General features: G+C 40.0%; 1 protein-coding gene and 1 pseudogene across 1 annotated transcript in view; both read left to right on the forward strand.

The window, feature by feature from the left end:
• Positions 1-2,403: 2,403 nt before the first annotated feature.
• Positions 2,404-22,358, forward strand: part of GK5 (glycerol kinase 5) — a 77,602-nt gene continuing 57,647 nt past the window's right edge. Inside the window, exons 1-3 of the mRNA XM_030873311.3 lie at positions 2,404-2,565; positions 7,940-8,033; positions 9,777-9,852. Of these exons, the coding sequence (XP_030729171.1) occupies positions 2,404-2,565; positions 7,940-8,033; positions 9,777-9,852 (332 nt within the window). The remainder of the gene's footprint in view (positions 2,566-7,939; positions 8,034-9,776; positions 9,853-22,358) is intronic.
• LOC115862016 (large ribosomal subunit protein eL15-like) lies at positions 11,580-12,383 on the forward strand (annotated as a pseudogene).

The following is a 22,358-nucleotide window of genomic DNA, read 5'->3' on the forward strand; positions in this document are numbered from 1 at the left end:
AGCAGCAGTGGCCTCTGAATCCAGAACAATGAACCGACCCACTAGCAAAGGGACTTTCAGAGTTTCTGAGCTCTGTGCCCGCAGCCACTTGCTCCTTTCCCTGAGGGCGGAGCAGGGTGAGAGGCGCTAGCAGAGAACAATGAAGGAGGAGGAAACACAGTATCCCTTTGTTCCCCCAGGCCTCTCCTAGGCAACAGTCTGTCCAGGTTAGGGAATTCACTCTGGATTTTTAATCTGAGCTCTTCATGTTTAGTTTATCCCACACCCACCTGAAACCTCATGCCAAGTATTGTGTATATAAGCATGTTCTTGGGAAGATCGCGTCATCAGGATCTCAAAGTTGTTCAAGATCAGAAACAGATTAAGAAACACTAGACTAAGGGGTTGCTAAGCTCCCTGTTTTCACAGTCTATGATTCTTTGTTAATACTCAAGATCACTTGATGCGGATGTACAAAAAGAATCACAAAAGAAGTTACTGTAGGTGTCCAAGAAGCCCAAGAATTATCACTTTGAGAAATATGCTAAATGCTCATATCAGGAATACAAAACAGCTTTCTCTCTTGTGAAAGGGGACCCGGGATGGTTAATTTTATGTGTCAACTTGACTAAGCTAGTGGGCACACTATAAAGGTGCCCAGTTGTTTGGGCAAGCACCAATCTAGATGCTGCTGTGAGATATTTTTTAGATGTGATTAACATTTAAATCAATAGACCTTGAGTAAAGCAAATGACGCTTCACAATGTTGGTAGGCCGCATCCAATCAGTTGAAGGCCTTAAGAGCAAAGATCGAGGTTTCCCAAAGAAGAATTCTCCTTAAGATTACAACATAGGAACCCTGCCTGCGTTTCCAGCCTACTGCCCAGCAGAATGTAGACTCAGACTGTAACATCAACTCTTATCTGAATTTCTAGACTTCCAGCCTGCCCTAAAGATTTCTGGGACTTGCCAGCCCTCACGAGCATGTGAGCCAATTCCTTAAAATAAATCTCAATCTCTATCCTATGGTTCTCTTTCTCTGGAGAACTCTGGCCAGACTACGTGACTCATTAGTCATTTATTTCAAAATTACAATACTGGGGATTAACATAGTATATATGACTCACCAAAATGGTCACCACTGGTGAAGGCAGTCCTGGGGCCATTTGGAACGAATGAGTACTATTAGAGAGTTACAGGGTACAAAGACAAAGATTAAACACAAAAACAAAAACCATGCTCTTCCAGGTGCTTGTTCCAAGTTTCAAGTAATATGGCCAAAGAACCATTGGTCAAAGGCCGTTGGTCAAATGGGCTGAAAGCAAGTGGGTTAACATGACAAATTGTTCAAAAGAACGATTTGGCTCAAAATGAATATCCCTTAATTTTTTTTGCCCTTACTTTTTAATTGATATACCACTCTGCACTGTGAAACTTTTTCACAAAGAGCACATATCCATATTACTTTCATAATTTTACAAAAAGAAGACATTGAATATTTTCAGACACTGGTATTTTTGGAGTGCTGGTGTGGTGATGGTGGAAAGGTGGCTGAAGCGGGCATTAACGCCTCCGCACTCCCCGCCTGTAAGGACCACCCCATGGGAATCCCCCTGGGCTCGAGGCTGGTGACCAGAGCTGCAGGAAACTCGAAATTTCCGCAGGCCTCCTTCTCTGTCCCCTGCATGGAAGAGCCCACGCTCTTCGGGCAGGAGTGAAAGGTAAAGGGCCCTTGAGGGACTTCCATGTTCCTGAAAAGGCAGTCGTTGGGGTGGAGCTTGATGGTAAAAACAGCCACCCCTGGCTTTGTCCCTTCTTCCCCACCAGAGGGCTGGGGAATGTTCAACTCATTTGAGTGTTTATTTCATTGAGCAAGTATTTTTTGATGTGTATTATATGTGCAAACCTGACCAGGTTTTCTGAGAAGTCTTGGGGGTAAAACCCTCAGTTTATTAATGAATACCTTCGGCGGAATTTTGAATTTCTTTTCTTTTAATTTTTCTTAATAGAGATTCATAATACGTAATTGGGTTGAAAGAAATGCAGGCACTGCCGCAGGGTACGTGGAGTTAGGAGGGAAATCACGAAAATTACTGGCCAGGGCAACGTTGAGAGCTGCCGGTGTTTGGAGAACCGGGCGGCACCGGTGACCCGGGACTCCAGGGACCCTCCACCTTCCTGCTCGCCTCCACGCACCCCACGCTGCCGCCGAGACCGCGCTCTCTCCTGCAAAGGGTTCCTGCGCCGCCGTGACGTCACGGCGTCGGGGCGGGGCCCGAGGCGGGGGCGGGGCTGTTCCCGGATCTCGCGGAGGGGGCGGGCCGGGGGCGGTGGCCCGGCGGGGAGCGCTCAGCCTCTGAGGTACCGGCGTTTAGAGCGCGCCCGCTCGGCTGGAGGCAGGTGCGGAGAGGCGTGGGGGTCGGGATGCCAGGGCCGCCCACAGTCGCGGAGCAGACGCGCCCCGAGCAGAGCGCGCCGGACCCGCGGCGCGCAGGCTTCGTTCTGGGGCTGGACGTGGGCAGCTCGGTGATTCGCTGCCACGTCTATGACCGCGCGGCGCGGATCCGCGGCTCCAGTGCTCAGAAGGTGACCGAGAAGCTGGCGTCGGGGCAGCGGGTCTGGGTCGCGCGGGGCACCCGGGATCGGGTCGCAGGGGGGCGAGAGGGCGGGACCTCCTCATGCGGCTTGGACGCAGCCACCTGCAGCACCGCGGGCCCTCCGACCTGAGCGGCGCGCTGGGACCGGCCAAGTCTCCGCATTCCCTCCCCGGGCAGGGCTGAAACCTGCGCGCCCTTCCTGTCCCGGCTGAAGATAGCAGGGGCTCGATTTGTGACCTGGGGTCGCTCACTCGCTTCCGCTCACCTGAGGATTCGCCTCTCTGGCCTCACCTGGGTGGGACTGCGGTGACTCCCGGGGCAGGGCAGGGCAGGCTGGCTGCGCGTATCCAGTCAGAGGGTGCTTTGTGACTTGCTTGGTTTCTCCTGTACTTCCTTGATAGGCATCCAACCCTGTCTTTATTTACATTTAGGATTTTCAAATCTTGTTGGAATTTAAGTTTATGTTCGTAATTCAGTTATCATCATTAACTGATTCTCAAAGTGCTGAGCAACTGATTCCCAGAGATATGAGAAGTATTGGACAAGTTTCGAAGGCTGTGTTGTCATTACTTTTCTCATTTCCATCTTTGACAATTCATGAAAGTATCTTTTTTTCTGGTTTGAGAAACCTATCAAGTCATTAGTTGTTATTAGTAAAGCAACTAACAGATTGGTATTCTTCTGTTCTCGTTTTAATGAAGTGTTGATTTCTACACAGTTGACAGCATGCCAAAAATAATGTTGATTCCATGTGATGTTTCTTATTTACTCTTCTTTCCAATACCAACATCTTTTTATGTTGGCGGTGTTGGGGGAACAGGAGCTATTAGTTACCTAACCCATTTCCAGCAGCACTGGACTCCCTCATTTGCTTGATTCCCACCCTTTTCCCCACCCCCTTAGAAGTGTTTTTCAGCTGCAGGGGTTGCCCAGGAGCAGGTCCAGCCAAAAGACTGCTTTGAGCGTTTGATTTCAGGACTTCCTCATTCTGGTTTCAGGACCAGGACAGGGAGCTGGGACTAGAGCAGCTCCCTGGTCCCTCTTCTGTTCACCTCTGCAGGAACACTGCCCACCACCCACACACCCCACCCCTAAACCCACCTGAAAGGACAGCTGAAAGGCGGATTCTGTCCTTCAGCGACTATGTCCTCCTTATCTTTTTATGAGTCTTTATCAGAACACGATGATACTTTACACACAGTCTCCCTTACAATTCTAGACACAAAGTACTTTTGTTTTAAGCAGTGATTTTTTTTCAAAGAAGTTGAAGTGTTTGAAACCGAAGGGATGCAGGAATTGTTAGAAGATCAAGTTTCACAGTTGCTATATAATTTGGGGGGAATCATTTTTTTAGAAATGAGGTAAGAATCTCAAAGATGAATCGAGATTGCTGTGAGCAGCATTAGACTAGAATGGTTTGGTCAGACTCAAAACTGTGGCGAAGGTGTCTGGAAAGGTATGTGAGTAAATAAAAATACAAAAATTCCTTGCCCTCAAAGGATGAAGTGCTATATCTTAAATTAGGAGTTGAAAGCAGTGCCTCCCAACCTGTGATAGGCGTTTACAGCAGTGCTTCTGAAAGTGTGGCTCCCAGCTGCTGGGGTTGAAGAGAAAAACTAAGATTTAGAAACTTGTGTAGCAACTTGGCAGTCATTTTATGTCTGTTGACCTCAAAAATAAAACATTTGGGATTTTACTTTGTATGTCCTTTTTTCCTAGAAAGTTGTTTTAATTGTGTCTTAAAAATTGTTGGTTCACAATGAATTACAAATCAGAGAAAAAACCAAAAACAACTGGTCCTTTACTTCAGATGGCTTGAGTTCTTTGGGAAGAATGGTCTTGTTGGTCTACATTGCTTCTTAGCACCAGGCTTATTACTTCATGAGTACAGAATAAATAACTGAATTGCATTTAATCAAAGTATTAGGAAATCAGTTTGCTTCATGGGACTCTATGAATTAGACACGGAACTTGTGTTTATTTACTCAAGTGAAAATCACACCTCTGCTAAATTATGTTGGAAAGAATGTATAATAGAAACCCAAACGTCTTAGTATAGGATTTGATTGATATTGCTAAATAAATAGCTTAAAAAGGAGAGAAAGAAGAACTGAACAGATCACCCTTTAGAGATAAGAACAAAGTAGGCTTTGTTGGTCTTTTAATTAAAATTGAAATCCCAAACAGGAGGCTTTACATTAGAAGGCTAGTACTAGGTCTCTCAGAAGACTTTAATTTGATCTCTTATCTCATTTTTAGCCTTTTTCTATAAGTTGTATTTTTAAAAAAATCTTTCTATGGATTCTTAAATATTGGCATTATATACTAGAGTAGTATTCACAGTTAGAAACCCCACATGTGAATATTTGATATTTTTAGTTTTTCAAAATGAAGAAGGTTCCTCATGTTCCCCATTGAAACATCATGCCATTGTGAGAAACCGTAAAAGATGATAACATCTTGGTTGGAAGAACAGGACAGAAAGGCCACTCCAAAGAAAACAGTGGACTCTCCAATACTGTGTACCCTCTGGACATTCTTGAAAAACACTGGTTGTTGTCTTGTTGTCTTTTGTTTTTAATCAACAAAACACGTTTTCTTCTTAGCTTTGATTATATTCTTGATCTAATTTCGGTTTGATCTTCTAAACTATTGTGACATGTTTAGGGATGGTGAGCTGTCCGGGTTGGTGGAGTCGGGGAAAGGGACCCTGAAGTGCCAGGGACCCTGCTTTGTAGGCTTGACGCGATTATGGCCACGGAGTACGCGGGCCTCTCACTGTTGTGGCCTCTCCCGTTGCGGAGCACAGGCTCCGGACGCGCAGGCTCAGCGGCCATGGCTCACGGGCCCAGCCGCTCTGCGGCATGTGGGATCTTCCCGGACCGGGGCACGAACCCGTGTCCCCTGCATTGGCAGGTGGACTCTCAACCACTGCGCCACCAGGGAAGCCCAAAAGTTGTATATATTTAAGGTATATAAATTGATGTTTTGGTATACGTATACATTGTTAATTAAATAACACAATTAATGTTAATTACTCATCATGAGTATACAGATGAGATACTCATCATCTCACATGGTGACCATTCGTGTGTTTGTGTGTGTGGGTGTTGAGAACACTTGAGAACTAGTCTCTTAGCAAATTTCAAGTGTATAATACATTATTATTAACTCTAGTCACCATGGTGTACATTAGGTCTCTAGACCTTATTCATCTTATAACTGAAAGTTTGTATCCATTTCCCCCACTCCCCTAATAATTGTATTTTTTAATCCTGAAATTGTTAGAATTTCTTTTTTCTTTTGTTTTTTTTGGCCATGCCGCTCAGCTTGTGGGATCTTAGTTCCCCGACCAGGGATTGAACCTGGGCCTTGGCAGTGAAAGCGCCAAGTCCTAACCACTGAACTGTCAGGGAATTACCAAAATTTTGTTTTTCTTCATGTCTTTTATTTCTTTGCTGAGACTTTCTATCTTGTTTCAAAAGAATTCACCCTTACTTCTTGGAGCATTTTTATAATAGCTGCTTTAAAGTCTTTATCAGATATCTGTGTTATGTTGGTATTGGTATCTATTATCTTTTCCCATGTGAGCTGAGATTTCTCTGATTCTTAATATACCTTGTAATTGTGGATTATATCCTGGGCATTTTGATTATCATGTTATAAGACTCTGGGTCTTGTATAAAGTCTATGACAAATGTTGATATTTTTCTTTTAGTAGGCAGTTAATGCAGCTGTGTTCAGGCTACAAATGCTGACCAGCCTTCCTTGGACTTTGGTTTCAATGTTAATTCTGTTTTTAAGATCTTGGAGGTACTATTTGGATCTGCCCTGTGTAGTATGTGCCACCTAGAGGTCAGTCTGGGACCTGGGCAGTGGTCTATTTTTTCAGTTCTGCTTTTAACATCGTTGCTATGCTGTCTGCTATTATATTCATATGCGTGCAGCTTCCAGGTGAGCCTAGGAATTCATCCACAACTTTCTGGAGTAGCTTTCCCAAGCTCTTCCCTCTCAGATCTTCCTGGGATTTTTGGTTCCCTGAGCCTCCCCCTTTTGGGTCCTCTTGCCAGAAGCTGGAGCTTTCATTATCCCATTCTGCTGGACACTTCCTATGTCCACATCTGAGGCTAGGCATCAGGAGCACACAGAGAGAAAAAAGCCATCGGGGGTTCACCTTACCCTCTTGGGCCCCCAGCTCCTCTGATTAGAGAGGAAGTTTCACCTTCCTCAGTATTTTGGGTGCTTGTGGTTACTGCTGCAGCCACCACGATGGGATAGCCAGGATATAAAAGGATGGAGGCGGGTGTGGGGGGATAAAAAATAAAAGTGAGGGATTTCTCGCATTCCCTCTGAGTGTTAGCAAAAACTCTGCAGGCGTTTTCACTGCACCTTGATACCCACTTCTGGTTTTCAGGCTGCCTTGAGTCCAGGCCAGGGGGTACCAGAAGAAAAGTGGGAAACTCACCACCAGTTCAGTGGTATTCTAATTCTTATCTTCTTCCCCAGTCTGCCTGCCACCACATGTTTTTTGCAGTGCACAGATAGCTGCTCCATGCATTCTGTCCAGGTTTTACATCTGTATTCAGTGGGAAAGAGGGGGTGGAGTGTGCTTACTCCATCATAGCTTGAACCAGAACTCAGTACTTTATTTGCTAATTTAAGTTTTTTTTTTAAGTTTGACTTTTTTTTAAATTACAAAAACAACACATCTTCATTGTAGAAAACCTGAAAAATAAAGGTAAACTTAGAAAATAAAATAAAGCTAAAATCTTCTGTAAACTTATGAACTGAAGAAAACTGTTATTTTGGTGTATCCTTTTTTATTTCATATATGTATTTTTAAAAATTAATTAATTTATTTATTTTTGGCTGCATTGGGTCTTTGTTGCTGCGCGTGGGCTTTCTCTAGTTGTGGCGAGCAGGGGCTACTCTTTGCTGCAGTGCACGGGCTTCTCATTGTGGTGGCTTCTCTTGTTGCGGAGCATGGGCTCTAGGTGCGTGGGCTTCAGTAGTTGTGGCACGCAGTCTCAGTAGTTGCGGCTCACAGGCTCAGTAGTTGTGACTCGCGGGTTCTAAAGCTCAGGCTCAGTAGTTGTGGCACAAGGGCTTAGTTGCTCTGCAGCATATGGGATCTTCCCGGACCAGGGCTCGAACCCATGTCCCCTGCATTGGCAGGCGGATTCTTAACCACTGAGTTACCAGGGAAGTCCCTGTATATGTATTTTTTCCATGTTAACAATAAAAATGAATTAGGTAATTAATAAAATCTTGTTTTAAATTATTTTAACCAGTAACCTTAAGACCCAGATGCTATTGACTTGATCTAATGTTGTTTATACTAAATCTTCTCTTTTCCTAAATAGGTAAAAAGTCTTTATCCTCAAGCTGGCTGGGTTGAAATTGATCCTGATATTCTCTGGCTTCAGTTTGTTGCTGTAATAAAAGAATCTGTCAAAGGTATTTGGATTTATAGAAGTAAAGATAGGCAGTAAATATGTTTTGTGTGTAATAAAGAGTTTTCCTCAGGCGTCTGTAGAATTTTGTGGGTTTCCTAAGTTACACATACAATATTTTATTGGGGTCACAGTTTCCCAGTAGTTTGGGGAGGGGAACATTTGTGGTTTACACTGAACCACTTTGTCAAGGAAAGGTAACAGCAGCTCTGTCCTCTGCTTTAACTCTTTTTGAGCTGCAGTATTAAAGTCTCACCTTCCCTCTTGGTTCCCTGTTGTAGCTAGTGCCGATTTGATTTCCTGTTGTGTTTAAAATACCAGAGGGTTATAAACAAAGTTACAACACACAGTTCCTGCTCTTAGGAGTTTACAACTGAGTTACCTTTATTGTAAAATAAATTTTTGTTTTGTTTTTTCCTGAGCAGCCTCTTAATGCAAAGTACTCTCCTGGCCACAGCCAGGGTAAGAGATCTTAGCTCTTTAAGAACATTTGCAGTGCTACCTTCTTTAAGAATATGGCGAAAGAGTACTTGTCAATTCGAAAAGGTCTTTTACTTCATTTTTATGACTGAATTACTTCTCCTTCTCACCTTTCTGGCTTGAAGTATTTCAAAACCTATAAAAAAGAGTTCAGAGAATACTACATTGAACAGCTGTGTACTTTCTCCTAGATTCAAATGTGTTTTACAGTGTTTACATTACCATCCTCTACAAACTATTTTTCTTTTTGGCTGACCAATGTGAGAGTTGGTTGTGATGTAATAACCTGTCATCCCTAAATACTTCATCATCACCTCCAAAGATAAGGAGTATTCTCAAATGGAAACACAATGCAGTTATCACACAGGAAATTTAACATTAACCCAGTGATATTTTCTAATACTTGGTCCTCAATATTCCCCTCTTATCACAGTCTTTTTTTGTTTTTAATCTCAGTCTTGAATAACTTTTTTTTTCAATCCAAAATCCAACCAGAGATAAGGCATTGCCTTTAGCAGTCAGTCTGTTTAGTCTCCTTTAATCTAGACCATGTTCTTCATGACACTAAGAGTTTTTAAAAGTACGGAAGAGTTAAATAGACTGTCCTGCATTTGGAGGTTGTCAGATTATTTACTTATGATCAGGTTAGGTTAAATATTTTTGGAAGGAGTACTGAAAAAGGGGGGGATGTGTCTTCCTCAGTGCTCAAACTGAAGTTGTCCCTATGTTGTTCAGTGGGGTAAATTGCTTTTTAAAAAGAATATCATGAAAACACTTGAGCTGCTATATTTTAAGCCTTCCAAAAATCCAAGTTTTTATTTGCATTCTAGCATCTGTTTGTGTGGAAAATAAGATCTGTGCTTCAATATTTATACTACTTTCCCTGAGGACTTTCTCTTGTTGCCATCAACCAGCTTCCATTGTGGCTGATCTTTGCTTAAATTAAGATCCAATTTTTTAGTATCAGTATTATCAAGAAGAAAATACAATCTGACTTACTTTAAGTAGTGTTTGTTTTTTTCTAATCTTTAAAGTAAAAATGCCATTTTATTATTATTAGATTATAATCTTTTTTCCCTTTAAGTAAAAAAATACTAGAAAATCATCCTGGTAATGCTTTATTTATTAGCTCCAATTGTGTTATTAAAATGCTAAGCCCAGTTGTTTTTCTTAAAGATTATATTAAATGATTTCTTTTCCATATGATAATATTATAAAGAAAAACTTCCTGGGCTTTTAAATGTATCTTTTCTATCTTTATTTTTAGCTGCAGGACTAGAGATGAATCAAATTGTCGGTCTTGGCATCTCAACACAGAGAGCAACTTTTATTACATGGGACAAGTAAGTGCATTGTGCAATAAGAACTCTAATGCTTGGTTCATACCACGGTGAACACATTGCTGAGAAACCTGTTTGGGTAGTTTTAAATTTTTGAAGTAAGAACAGTTTTGCTTGATTAAGAGGGATGAAGGTGGACCTACTTTCTGGCTTAATTAAACATGCTCGCTGCCAACATTGTTCTCAACGGTGAAAAACTGCAACCATTTCCACTAAGATCAGGAACAAGACAATGTTGCCCACTCTCACCACTGTTATTCAACACAGTTTTGAAAGTTTTAGCCACAGCAATCAGAGAAGAAAAAGAAATAAAAGGAATCCAAATTGGAAAAGAAGAAGTAAAGCTGTCAATGTTTGCAGATGACATGATACTATACACAGAGAATCCTAAAGATGCTACCAGGAAACTACTAGAACTAATCAATGAATTTGGTAAAGTTGCAGGATACAAAATTAATGCACAGAAATCTCTTGCATTCCTATACACTAATGATGAAAAACCTGAAAGAGAAATTAAGGGAACACTCGCATTTACCATTGCAACAAAAATAATAAAATACCTAGGAATAAACCTACCTAAGGAAAAAAAAGACCTGTATGCAGAAAACTATAAGACACTGATGAAAGAAATTAAAGATGATACAAACAGATGGAGAGATATACCATGTTCTTGGATTGGAAGAATCAACATTGTGAAAATGACTCTACTACCCAAAGCAATCTACAGATTCAATGCAATCCCTATCAAACTACCAATGGCACTTTTCACAGAACTAGAACAAAAAATTTCACAATTTATATGGAAACACAAAAGACCCTGAAGTCAAAGCAATCTTGAGAAAGAAAAACGGAGCTGGAGGAATCAGGCTCCCTGACTACAGATTATACTACAAAGCTATAGTAATCAAGACAGTATGGTACTGGCACAAAAACAGAATTATAGATCAATGGAACAGGATAGAAAGCCCATAGATAAACCCACACACATATGGTCACCTTATTTTTTATTTATTTATTTTTTTGCAGTATGCGGGCCTCTCACTGTTGTGGTCTCTCCTGTTGCAGAGCACAGGCTCCGGACACGCAGGCTCAGCGGCCATGGCTCATGGGCCTAGCCACTCCGCGGCATGTGGGGTCTTCCCAGATGGGGGCACGAACCCATGTTCCCTGCATCGGCAGGCAGACTCTCAACAACTGCACCACCAGGGAAGCCCTAGTCACCTTATTTTTAATAAAGGAGGCAAGAATATACAGTGGAGAAAAGACAGCCTCTTCAAAAAGTGGTGCTGGGAAAACTGGACAGCTATATGTAAAAGAAAGAAATTAGGTCTTCCCTGGTGGTGGCAAAAATGAACTCAAAATGGAGTTCTGGCCTAAATGTAAGGCCAGACACTATAAATGTAAGGCAGAACACTCTGTGACATAAATCACAGCAAGATCCTTTTTGACCCACCTCCTAGAGAAATGGAAATAAAAACAAAAATAAACAAATGGGATCTAATGTAACTTAAAAGCTTTTGTACAGCAAAGGAAACTATAAACAAGGCGAAAAGACAACCTTCAGAATGGGAGAAAATATTTGCAAACGAAGCAACTGACAAAGGATTAATCTCCAGAATTTACAAGCAGCTCATGCAGGTAAATATCAAAAAAAAAAACCAAACAACCCAATCCCAAAATGGGCAGAAGACCTAAATAGACATTTCCCCAAAGAAGATATACAGTATTCTATCCGCCACAGATCTCTTTTCATCTCCACCATTCAGGCTCGGGGACCCTGCGACCTCGGAGCTCCTCCTGTCTGCTGTGAGCCGAGATGGGCGCTTACAAGTACTTCCAGGAGCTGTGGAGGAAGAAGCAGTCGGACATGATGCGCTTTCTGCTCAGGGTGTGCTGCTGGCAGTACTGCGAGCTCTCGGTGCTGCACCGGGCCCCGCGCCCCACCTGGCCCGACAAGGCGCACAGGCTGGGCTACAAGGCCAAGCAAGGTTATGTGATATATCGTGTTTGCATGCACTGCGGTGGCTGCAAACGCCCGGTCCCGAAGGGTGCCACCTACGGCAAGCCCGTCCACCATGGTGTCAACCAGCTCAAGTTTGCCTGGAGCCTTCAGTCTGTTGCCGAGCTATCAGAAGAAACCCTGACACCCAGTGGATCACCAAACCAGTCCACAAGCACAGGGAGATGCGGAGACTGACGCCTGCAGGCAGGAAGAGCCGTGGCCTCGGCAAGGGCCACAAGTTCCACCACATGATCGGTGGTTCTCGCCGCGCAGCCTGGAGAAGGCGCAATACTCTCCAGCTCCACCGCTACCGCTAATATAAGTAATGTTTGTAAAATTCTTACCTAATAAACAGTTTAGGACGTCCAAAAAAAAAAAGAAGATATACAGATTGCCAACAAAGTCATGAAAGGATGCTCAACATCACTAATCATTAGAGAAATGCAAATCAAAACTACAATGAGGTATCACCTCACACCAGTCAGAATGGCTATCATCAAAAAACCTACAAACAATAAATGCTGGAGACGGTGTGGAGAAAACAGAACCCTCTTGCACTGTTGGTGGGAATGTAAATCGATCGATACAGCCACTATGGAGAACAGTATGAATGTTCCTTAAAAAACTTAAAATAGAACTACCGTATGACCCAGCAATCCCACTACTGGGCGTATACCCTGAGAAAACGATAATTCAAAAAGAGTCATGTATCACAGTGTTCATTGCAGCTCTACTTACAATAGCCAGGACATGGAAACCACCTAAGTGTCCATCGACAGATGAATGGATAAAGAAGATGTGGCACATATATACAATGGAATATTACTCAGCCATGAAAAGAAACAAATTGAGTTATTTGTAGTGGTGTGGATGGACCTAGAGTCTGTCATACAGAGTGAAGAAAGTCAAAAAGGGAAAAACAAACACCATATGCTACCGCATATATATGGAATCTAAAAAAATATATGTTCTGAAGAACCTAGGGGTAGGACAGGAATAAAGATGCAGACATAGAGAATGGACATGGGGAGGGGGAAGGGTAAGCTGGGACCAAGTGGGGGAGTGGCATGGACTTATATACACTACCAAATGTAAAATAGATAACTAGTGGGAAGCAGCCCCATAGCACAGGGAGATCAGCTCAGTACTTTGTGACCACCCAGAACAGTGGGATAGGGAGGGTGGGAGGGAGATGCAAGAGGGAGGATATATGGGTATATATGTAGATATATAGCTGATTCACTTTGTTATAAAGCAGAAACTAAGACACCATTGTAAAACAATCCCAATGAAGATGTTAAAAAAAAAAAATGCTTGCTGCATGTCAGCTGGGCCTAACTTATATAAAGTAATAGTAATAAAAAGACTGTTGCTTTCATTAAAATTCAAATAAGCATGGATTGAAGATCTGAAAAATTAGTTTATACCTAAAGAGATTCAGGAGAACCTGAAAAATTTCTAAGACACAAGACTATATAATATGAGTTATATTTTCAGTCTACTCCAAATTTAATACTGAAGTACCTACAGCATATGAGGTATGTATGGATTAAACACAGTAATAATACCATAATGGCTACCATATAGTGATTACCTGTGATACTTCCTTCAGGTTCCAGTATCCTTACAACAAACCTGTTATTTAGTTGTTAAGTGTATTTTTACAGAGAAAGAAACTGAGGATCAGAGAAATAAGTAAGTTATTCAAGATCACTCAGTTAATTAATCAAGCCAAGATTCCAAATTATCTTTTTGATCCCAAAGAATATGCTCTTTCCACTCTCCCCATATCACGTTCAACAGGTGTTTCTTGTCTTAAAAACAATAACAACAGAAATGCTGTAAAATGTTTCTCTGTTACAAAACCCTAGATTCCAAAGGGCACCTTGAGCTTGGGGCAGTGGGGAAGAAAAGTGGTGGATGTGGAGGATAAGGGTGAATTCATGTGGACTTGGCCTTTAATTCAGTGTTAGGAAAGAGGAAGAAGTTTAAATTTTCCAGTATTTGACTGGATGGGATCAAGATGGTGGAGTAGGTAGACCCTGAGCTCACCTTCCCCCACAAACACATCAAGACTACGATGACATATAGAACAGCTCTCTCTGAGAACAGCCTGAAGACTAGCAGAATGGCTCTTCTACAACCAAGGTTATTAAGGAAAGTGGAGTCTGGTAGGAAGGAAGGAGAAATGATCTAATCGGGACCCACACCCCTACTGCTAAGAAATAAGAAAATATTTATTTGAAGGAAAAATATCTCACTGATATATGTAAATATATTGTAAAGGCAGTTGATCCACCACTTAAGTAAGCTACTATGAAGGTTAAAAGACAAAATTGTAAAATCAACCATTAATCAACTATAACTACAATAAACAGTTAAGGGATATTCATAAAAATGTAAACTATGACACCAAAACATAAAATGTTGGTGGGGGGGGGCTTAGTAAAAAAAAAGTAGGGCTTTTAGAATGTGTTTGAACTTAAATGACTGTCATTCTAAAACAAGTAGATATATTTATAGATATGAACCTCATGGTAACTGCAAATCAAAAACCTACAGTAGATACACAAAAAGCAAAGAGAAAGGAACCCAAACATAATACTTAAAAAGTTATCAAACCCAAAGAGAAGAGGTTAAAAGAAGAAAAGAACAAAGAAATACAAAAACAACCAGAAAACAAGTAACAAAATGGCAATAGATACATACCTATTGATCATCACTTCTAATGTAAAATAGACTAAATGCTCCAATCAAAAGACATAGGGTAGCTGATTAGATTAAAAAACCAAGATCCATGTATATGCTGCCTACAAGACACTCACTTCAGAGCTAAAGACACACCCATTGATAGTGAAGGGATTAAAAAAGATATTTCATGCAAATGGAAATGAAAAGCTGGGGTAGCAGTACTCATATCAGATAAAATAGACTTTAAAACAAAATCTATAACAAAAGACAATTTAGGACATTAAATAATGATAAAGGGGTCAATCCAAGAAGAGGATATTAGACTTGTTAACATATATGCACCCAATACATTTATGCACCCAATATATAAAGCAAATATTAACAGACATAAAGGAAAAAATTGATAGTAATACAATAATAATAGGGGATTTTAATTACCCCAATCACATTAATGAATAGATCATCCAGACAGAAAATCAATAAGGAAACATTGGCTTTAAATGACATTTTAGACCAGATGGACTTAATAGATATCTGTAGAATATTACATTCTAAACCAGCAGAATACACATTCTTCTCAAGTGCACATGGAACATTCTCCAGGATAGATTACATGCTAGGCCACAAAAGAAGTCTCAGTAAATTTACGAAGATTGAAATTAAATCCAGCATATTTTCTGACCACAGCAGTGTGAAACTAGAAATCAATAGCAAGAAGAAAACTGGTAAAAACACAAACAAGTGGAGACTGAAAACATACTATAAAAAAGCCATTGGGTCAAAAAAGAAATTAAAGAAGAAGTCAAAAAATACCTTGGGATGAATGAAAATAGAAACACAATGTCCAAAATCTATGGGACACAACAAAAACATTTCTAAGAGGGCAGTTTATAGTAATAGAAGCCTACCTCAAGAAAAAAGAAAAATCTCGAATAAACAACCTAACTTTCCCTCTAAAGGAATTAGAAAAGAAGAACAAACAAAGTCCAAAGTCAGTAGAAGGAAGAAAACAATAAAGATCAGAGTGGAAATAAATAAAATAGAGACCAGAAAACATAGAAAGGATAAATGAAACTAAGAGCTGTTTTTTTTGAAAAGATAAACAAAATTGATAAACTTTAGCCAGACTCATTAAGAAAAAGAGAGAGTGCTCAAATTTAAAACATAAGTAATGAAAGAGAAGTTACAACTGATAGAAGTTACAACTGATATCACAGAAATACAATCATAAGAGAATAATGCAAACAGTGATATGCTAACAAATTGGACGACCTAGAATAAGTGGATAAATTCCGAGAAACATACAGTTTTCCAAGACTGAATCGGGAAGAAACAGAAAATCTGAATAGATTGATTATTAGTATTGAAATTGAATCAGTAATCAAAAGACTCCCAACACACAAAAGTCTGGGACTAGATGACTTCACAGGGGAATTCCACCAAATATTTAAAGAAGAGTTAATATGTATGCTTCTCAAAATGTTTCAAAAAATTAAAGAGGTGGACTTCCCTGGTGGCACAGTGGTTAAGAATCTGCCTGCCAATGCAGGGGACATGGTTTTAGCCCTGGTCCAGGAAGATCCCACATGCCACAGAGCAACTAAGCCTGTGCACCACAACTACTGAGCCTGCATCTAGAGCCTGCGAGCCACAACTACTGAGCCTGTGTGCCACAACTACTGAAGCCCACGTGCCTAGAGCCTGTTCTCTGCAACAAGAGAAGCCACCGCAATGAAAAGCCCATGCACTGCAATGAAGGGTAACCCCTGCTCACTGCAACTAGAGAAAGCCTATGTGCAGCAATGAAGACCAATGCAGCCATAAATAAATGAATAAACAAACAAACAAATAAATAAAAGAGGAGAGAACACTTCCCACCTCATTCTATGAGGCCAGCACTACCGTGTTACCAAAATCAGATAAAGATACTACAAAAAAATGTACAGGCCCATATAGCTGATGAAATAAATGCAAGAATCCTCAACAAAATATTAGCAAACCAAATTCAACAATATGTAAAAAGGATCATACATCATGATCAAGTGGGATTTATTCCCGGGATGTGAGGATGGTTCAATATCTGCAAGTCAATTAACATGATACACCACAGATACACCACATTAACATACCAAGGATAAAAATCATATGATCATCTCAATATATGCAGAAAAAACATTTGGCAAAATTCAATATCCATTCGTGATAAAAACTGTCAACAAAGTTGGCATAGAAGGAACAAACCTCAATATAATAAAGGCCATCTGACAAACCCACAGCTGGCATCATACTCAGTGGTGAAAAGCTGGAAGTATTTCCTTTAAGATCAGGAACAAGATGAGGATGCCCACTCTTCCCACTTCTACTTAATATAGTATTGGAAGTCCTAGCCATGGCAATCAGACAAGAAAAAGAAATAAAAGACATTCAAATTGAAAGGGAAGAAGTAAAACTACCACTGTTTGCAGACGACGTGATACTATATAAGGAAAACCTTTGACTCCACCAAAAAAAAACTACTAGAATAAATGAATTCAGTAAAGTTGCAGGATACAAGATTAATATAAAGAAATTTGTTGCATTTCTGTACACTAATAACAAAAGAAATGAATCCCATTTATAAATCAAAAAGAATAAAATATCTAGGAATAAATTTAATGAAGGAGGTGAAAGACACGTACTCTGAAACCTATAAGACATAGATGAAGGAAATTGAAGAGGATAGAAATAAATGGAAATATATCCCATGTTCATGGGTTAGGAGAATTAGCATTATTAAAATATCCATACTACCCAAAGCAATCTACAGATCTAATGCAATACCTATCAAAATACCCATGACATTTTCACAGAACTAGAACAAATAATCCTAAAATTTGTATGGAACCACAAAAGACCCTGAATAGTAAAGCAGTCTTGAGAAAAAAGCACAAGGTTGGAGGTATCTCTGCTCTCTGACTTCAGACTATACTACAGAGCTAAAGTAATCAAAACTGTGGTATCAGTACAAAAACAGATACATAGACCAGTGGAACAGAATAGAGAGCCCAGAAATAAACCCACGCACACATGGTCAATTAATCTATGGCAAAGGAGGCAAGAATATATAATTTTTTAAAAAGACTGTTCAATAAGTGGTATTGGGAAAACTGGACCAGCTACACGTAAAAGAATGAACTTAGAACATTTTCTCACACTATTTACAAAAATAAACTCAAGATGAATTAAAGACCTAAATGTAAGACCTGAAATCATAAAACTAGAAGAAAACATAGGTACTACACTTTTTGACATTGGTCATAGCTATATTTCTTTGGCTTTATCTCCTTAGGCAAGGGGAATAAAAGCAAAAATAGACAAATGGGACATAATCAAACTCAAAAGCTCTTGTACAAAGGAAACCATCAACAAAACAAAAAGGGAACCTACCAAATGAGAGAAGATATTTGCAAATGATACATCTGGTAATGGTTTACTATGCGAAACATATAAAGAACTCATACAACCCGATATGAAAAAAAAATAGCCCACCCAATTTAAAAAGGGCAGAGAATCTGAACAGACATTTTTCCAAAGAAGACATACAGATGGCCAAAAGGCACATGAAAAGATGCTCAACATCACTTATCATCAGGGAAATACATTTCAGAACCACAATGAGATATCACCTCATACCTATTAGAATGGCTATTATCAAAAAGAAAAAAAATAGCAAATGTTGGCAAGGATGTGGAGAAAAGGGAACCCTTGTGCTCTGTTGGTGGGAATGTAAATTGGTGCAGCCACTATGGAAATCACTATGGAAGTTCTTCAAGAAATTAAAAATAGAACTACCATATGATTTAGCCATTCTACTCCTGGGTATTTATCTGATGAAAACACTAATTTGAAAAGATATATTTACCTCAGTGTTTATAGCAGCATTATTTACAACGGCCATGACATGGAAGCAACCTAAGTGTCCATCAATAGATAGAAGGATAAAGAAGATGTGTTATATATATAGAAACATAGGACTATATATATATGTGTGTGTGTGTGTATATATATATATATTTATATATAAGACTATTACTCAGCCATAAAAAAGGATGAAATTTTGCCATTGGAAACAACATGGATGGACTTGGAGGGTATTATGCTTGGTGAAATAAGTCAGACAGAGAAAGACAAATACTGTGTTTCACTTAATATGCAGAACAAATGAAACATATACAAACAAATGAACAAATAGAACAGATACTGAGAACAAACTAGTGGTTACCAGAGGGGAGAGGTGTCAGGGTTGGGCCAAGATAGGTGAAGGAGATGAAAAGCTACAAAATACCAGGTGTAAAATAAATAGGTTACAAGGATGTTATGTACAGCACAGGGGATATAGACAATATTTTATATCTTTCTATGGCATATATTTTATAAAAATATTGAATTACTATGTTGTACACCCAAAACTAATATAATATTGTAAGTCAACTATACTTCAGTTAAAAAAAATTAGTTCAATTTAAAAAATTAACTTACCACTATTTCTGGTCTTGATGTTTGGGAGGACGTGAAAGAAATTATAGAGAACATAAGAGGAGGAATGAGTTAGGTGGTGATGAGGGTGGGTAGAAGGAAACATGATGAAGTGTTTGGTTTGGGACATGTGAATATGGAGATATTCCACAGGTTTAGGCAGGCATGGCTCATTTCCTCCAGAGAGGTACTCTTCCTTTTTCTTGTTTTGTTTTGTTGTTGTGTTGTTTTGTTTTTTTTTTTGGCTGCACCGTGGGACATATGGGATCTTAGTGCCCCAACCAGGAATGGAACCCACACCCCATGCATTGGAAGCACAGAGTCTTAACAACTGGACCACCAGGGAATTCCCTAGGTACTCTTTTTTTTTTTTTTTCAGCTGCATTGGGCCTTTGTTGCTGTGCACAGGCTTTCTCTAGTTGTGGCGAGTGGGGGCTGCTCTTTGTTGCGGTGCGCGAGCTTCTCATTGCAGTGGCTTTTCTTGTTGTGGAGCTCAGGCTCTGGGCATGTGGGCTTCAGTAGTTGTAGCATGCAGGCTCAGTAGTTGTGGCACTTGGGCTCAGTAGTTGTGGTGCATGGGCTCAGTTGGTGTGGGATCTTCCCGGACCAGGGATCTAACCCGTGTCCCCTGCATAGGCAGGTGGATTCTTAACCACTGCACCACCAGGGAAGTCCTCTTGCTCATTGTTGAGAGAAAAAGAGAGACAGATTTGACCCTGTGGAACAACCTATTGTTCATCCAGCCCCAGCCAGCGCCTGCTCTTCCCAGCTCATTGTTTTTTCCTCCAGCGTCCATGGTGCATTCTGTCATCATGGCCATAGAAACTTTGTTTTCCTTAGAATTGCTGTTAGGATGTCTAAAACTTTGAACTTTCTTTTTTTTTTTTTTTTTGTGGTACACGGGCCTCTCACTGTTGTGGCCTCTCCCGTTGCGGAGCACAGGCTCCGGACGCGCAGGCTCAGCGGCCATGGCTCACGGGCCCAGCCGCTCCGCGGCACGTGGAATCCTCCCGGACCGGGGCACGAACACGTGTCCCCTGCATCAGCAGGCGGACTCTCAACCACTGCACCACCAGGGAAGCCCTGAACTTTCTTTTTATTTTTCTCCTCGTTCTCCCCCACCCCTCAGATGCCAGAAAACTCTTTTTGTTTGTTTTTATTTCTATTACTCTAGGAGCTGGGTCAAAAAGATCTTGCTGTGATTTATGTCAAAGAGTGTTCTTCCTATGTTTTCATCTAAGAGTTTTATAGTGTCCGGTCTTACATTTAGGTCTTTAATCCATTTTCAGTTTACTTTTGTGTATGGTGTTAGGGAGTGTTCTAATTTCATTCTTTTACGTGTACCTGTCCAGTTTTCCCAGCACCACTTATTGAAGAGACTCTTTTCTCCATTGTATATCCCTGCCTCCTTTGTCATAGATTAGTTGATCATAGATGCATGGGTTTATCTCTGGACTTTTTATCCTGTTCCTTTGATCTATATTTCTGGTTTTGTGCCAGTACCATATTGTCTTGATTACTGTAACTTTGTAGTATGGTCTGAAGTCAGCGAGTCTGACTCCTCCAAGTCCGTTTTTTTCCCTCAAGATTGCTTAGGCTATTCAGGGTCTTTTGTGTCTTCATACAAATTTTAAGATTTTTTTGTTCTAGTTCTGTAAAAAATGCCATTGGTAATTTGATAGGGATTGCATTGATTCTGTAGATTACTTTGGGTAGTATAGTCATTTTCACAATACTGATTCTTCCAATCCAAGAACATGGTATATCTCTCCATCTGTTTGTGTCATCTTTGATTTCTTTCATCAGTGTCTTATGATTTTCTGAGTACAGATCTTTTACCTCCTTAGGTAGGTTTATTCGTACGTATTTTATTCTTTTTGTTGCAATGGTGAATGGGATTGTTTCCTTAATTTCTCTTTATGATCTTTCATTCTTGGTGTATAGGAATGCAAGAGATTTGTGTGCCTTAATTTTGTATCCTGCAACTTTACCAAATTCATTGATTAGCTCTAATAGTTTTCTGGTGGCATCTTTAGGATTTTCTATATATAGTATCATGTCATCTGCAAACAGTGGCAGTTTTACTTCTCTTTCAATTTGTGTTCCTTTTATTTCTTTTTCTTCTCTGATTGCCATGGCTAGGACTTCCAAAACTATGTTGAATAATAGTGGCAAGAGTGGACATCCTTGTCTTGTTCCTGATCTTAGAGGAAATGCTTTCAGTTTTTCACCATTGAGAATGATGTTTGCTGTCGGTTTGTCATATATGGCCTTTATTATGTTCAGGTAGGTTCCCTCTATGCCCACTTTCTGGAGAGTTTTTATCATAAATGGGTGTTGAATTTTGTCAAAAGCTTGTCTGCATGTATTGAGATGATCATATGCTTTTTATTCTTCAATTTGTTAATGTGGTGTATCACATTGATTGATTTGCATATATTGAAGAATCCTTGCATCCCTGGGGTAAATCCCAGTTGATTATGGTGTATGATCCTTTTAATGTATTGTTGGATTCTGTTTGCTAGTATTTTGTTGAGGATTTTTGCATCTATATTCATCAGTGATATTGGTCTGCAATTTTCTTTTTTTGTAGTATCTTTGTCTGGTTTTGGTATCAGGGTGATGGTGACCTCATAGAATGAGTTTGGGAGTGTTCCTTCCTCTGCAATTTTTTGGAAGAGTTTGAGAAGGATATGTGTTAGCTCTTTTCTAAATGTTTGATAGAATTCACCTGTGAAGCCATCTGGTCCTGGACTTTTGTTTGTTGGAAGATTTTTAATCACAGTTTCAATTTCAGTGCTTGTGATTGGTCTGTTCATATTTTCTATTTCTTCCTGGTTCAGTCTTGGAAGGTTATACCTTTCTAAGAATTTATCTGTTTCTTCCAGGTTGTCCATTTTATTGGCACAGAGTTGCTTGTAGTAGTCTCTTAGGATGCTTTGTATTTCTGTGGTGTCTGTTGTTACTTCTTTTTCATTTCTAATTTTATTGATTTTAGTCCTCTCCCTCTTTTTCTTGATGAGACTGGCTAAAGGTTTACCAATTTTGTTTATCTTCTCAAAGAATCAGCTTTTAGTTTTATTGATCTTTGCTATTGTTTTCTTTGTTTCTATTTCATTTATTTCTGCTCTGATCTTTATGATTTCTTTCCTTCTACTAACTTTGGGTTTTGTTTGTTCTTCTTTCTCTAATTGCTTTAGGTGTAAGGTTAGATTCTTTATTTGAGATTTTTCTTGTTTCTTGAGGTAGGATTGTATTGCTATAAACTTCCCTCTTAGAACTGCTTTTGCTGCACCCCATA

The sequence above is a fragment of the Globicephala melas genome, chromosome 4, assembly GCF_963455315.2.
Source record: "Globicephala melas chromosome 4, mGloMel1.2, whole genome shotgun sequence".
NCBI classification, from domain to species: domain Eukaryota; kingdom Metazoa; phylum Chordata; class Mammalia; order Artiodactyla; family Delphinidae; genus Globicephala; species Globicephala melas.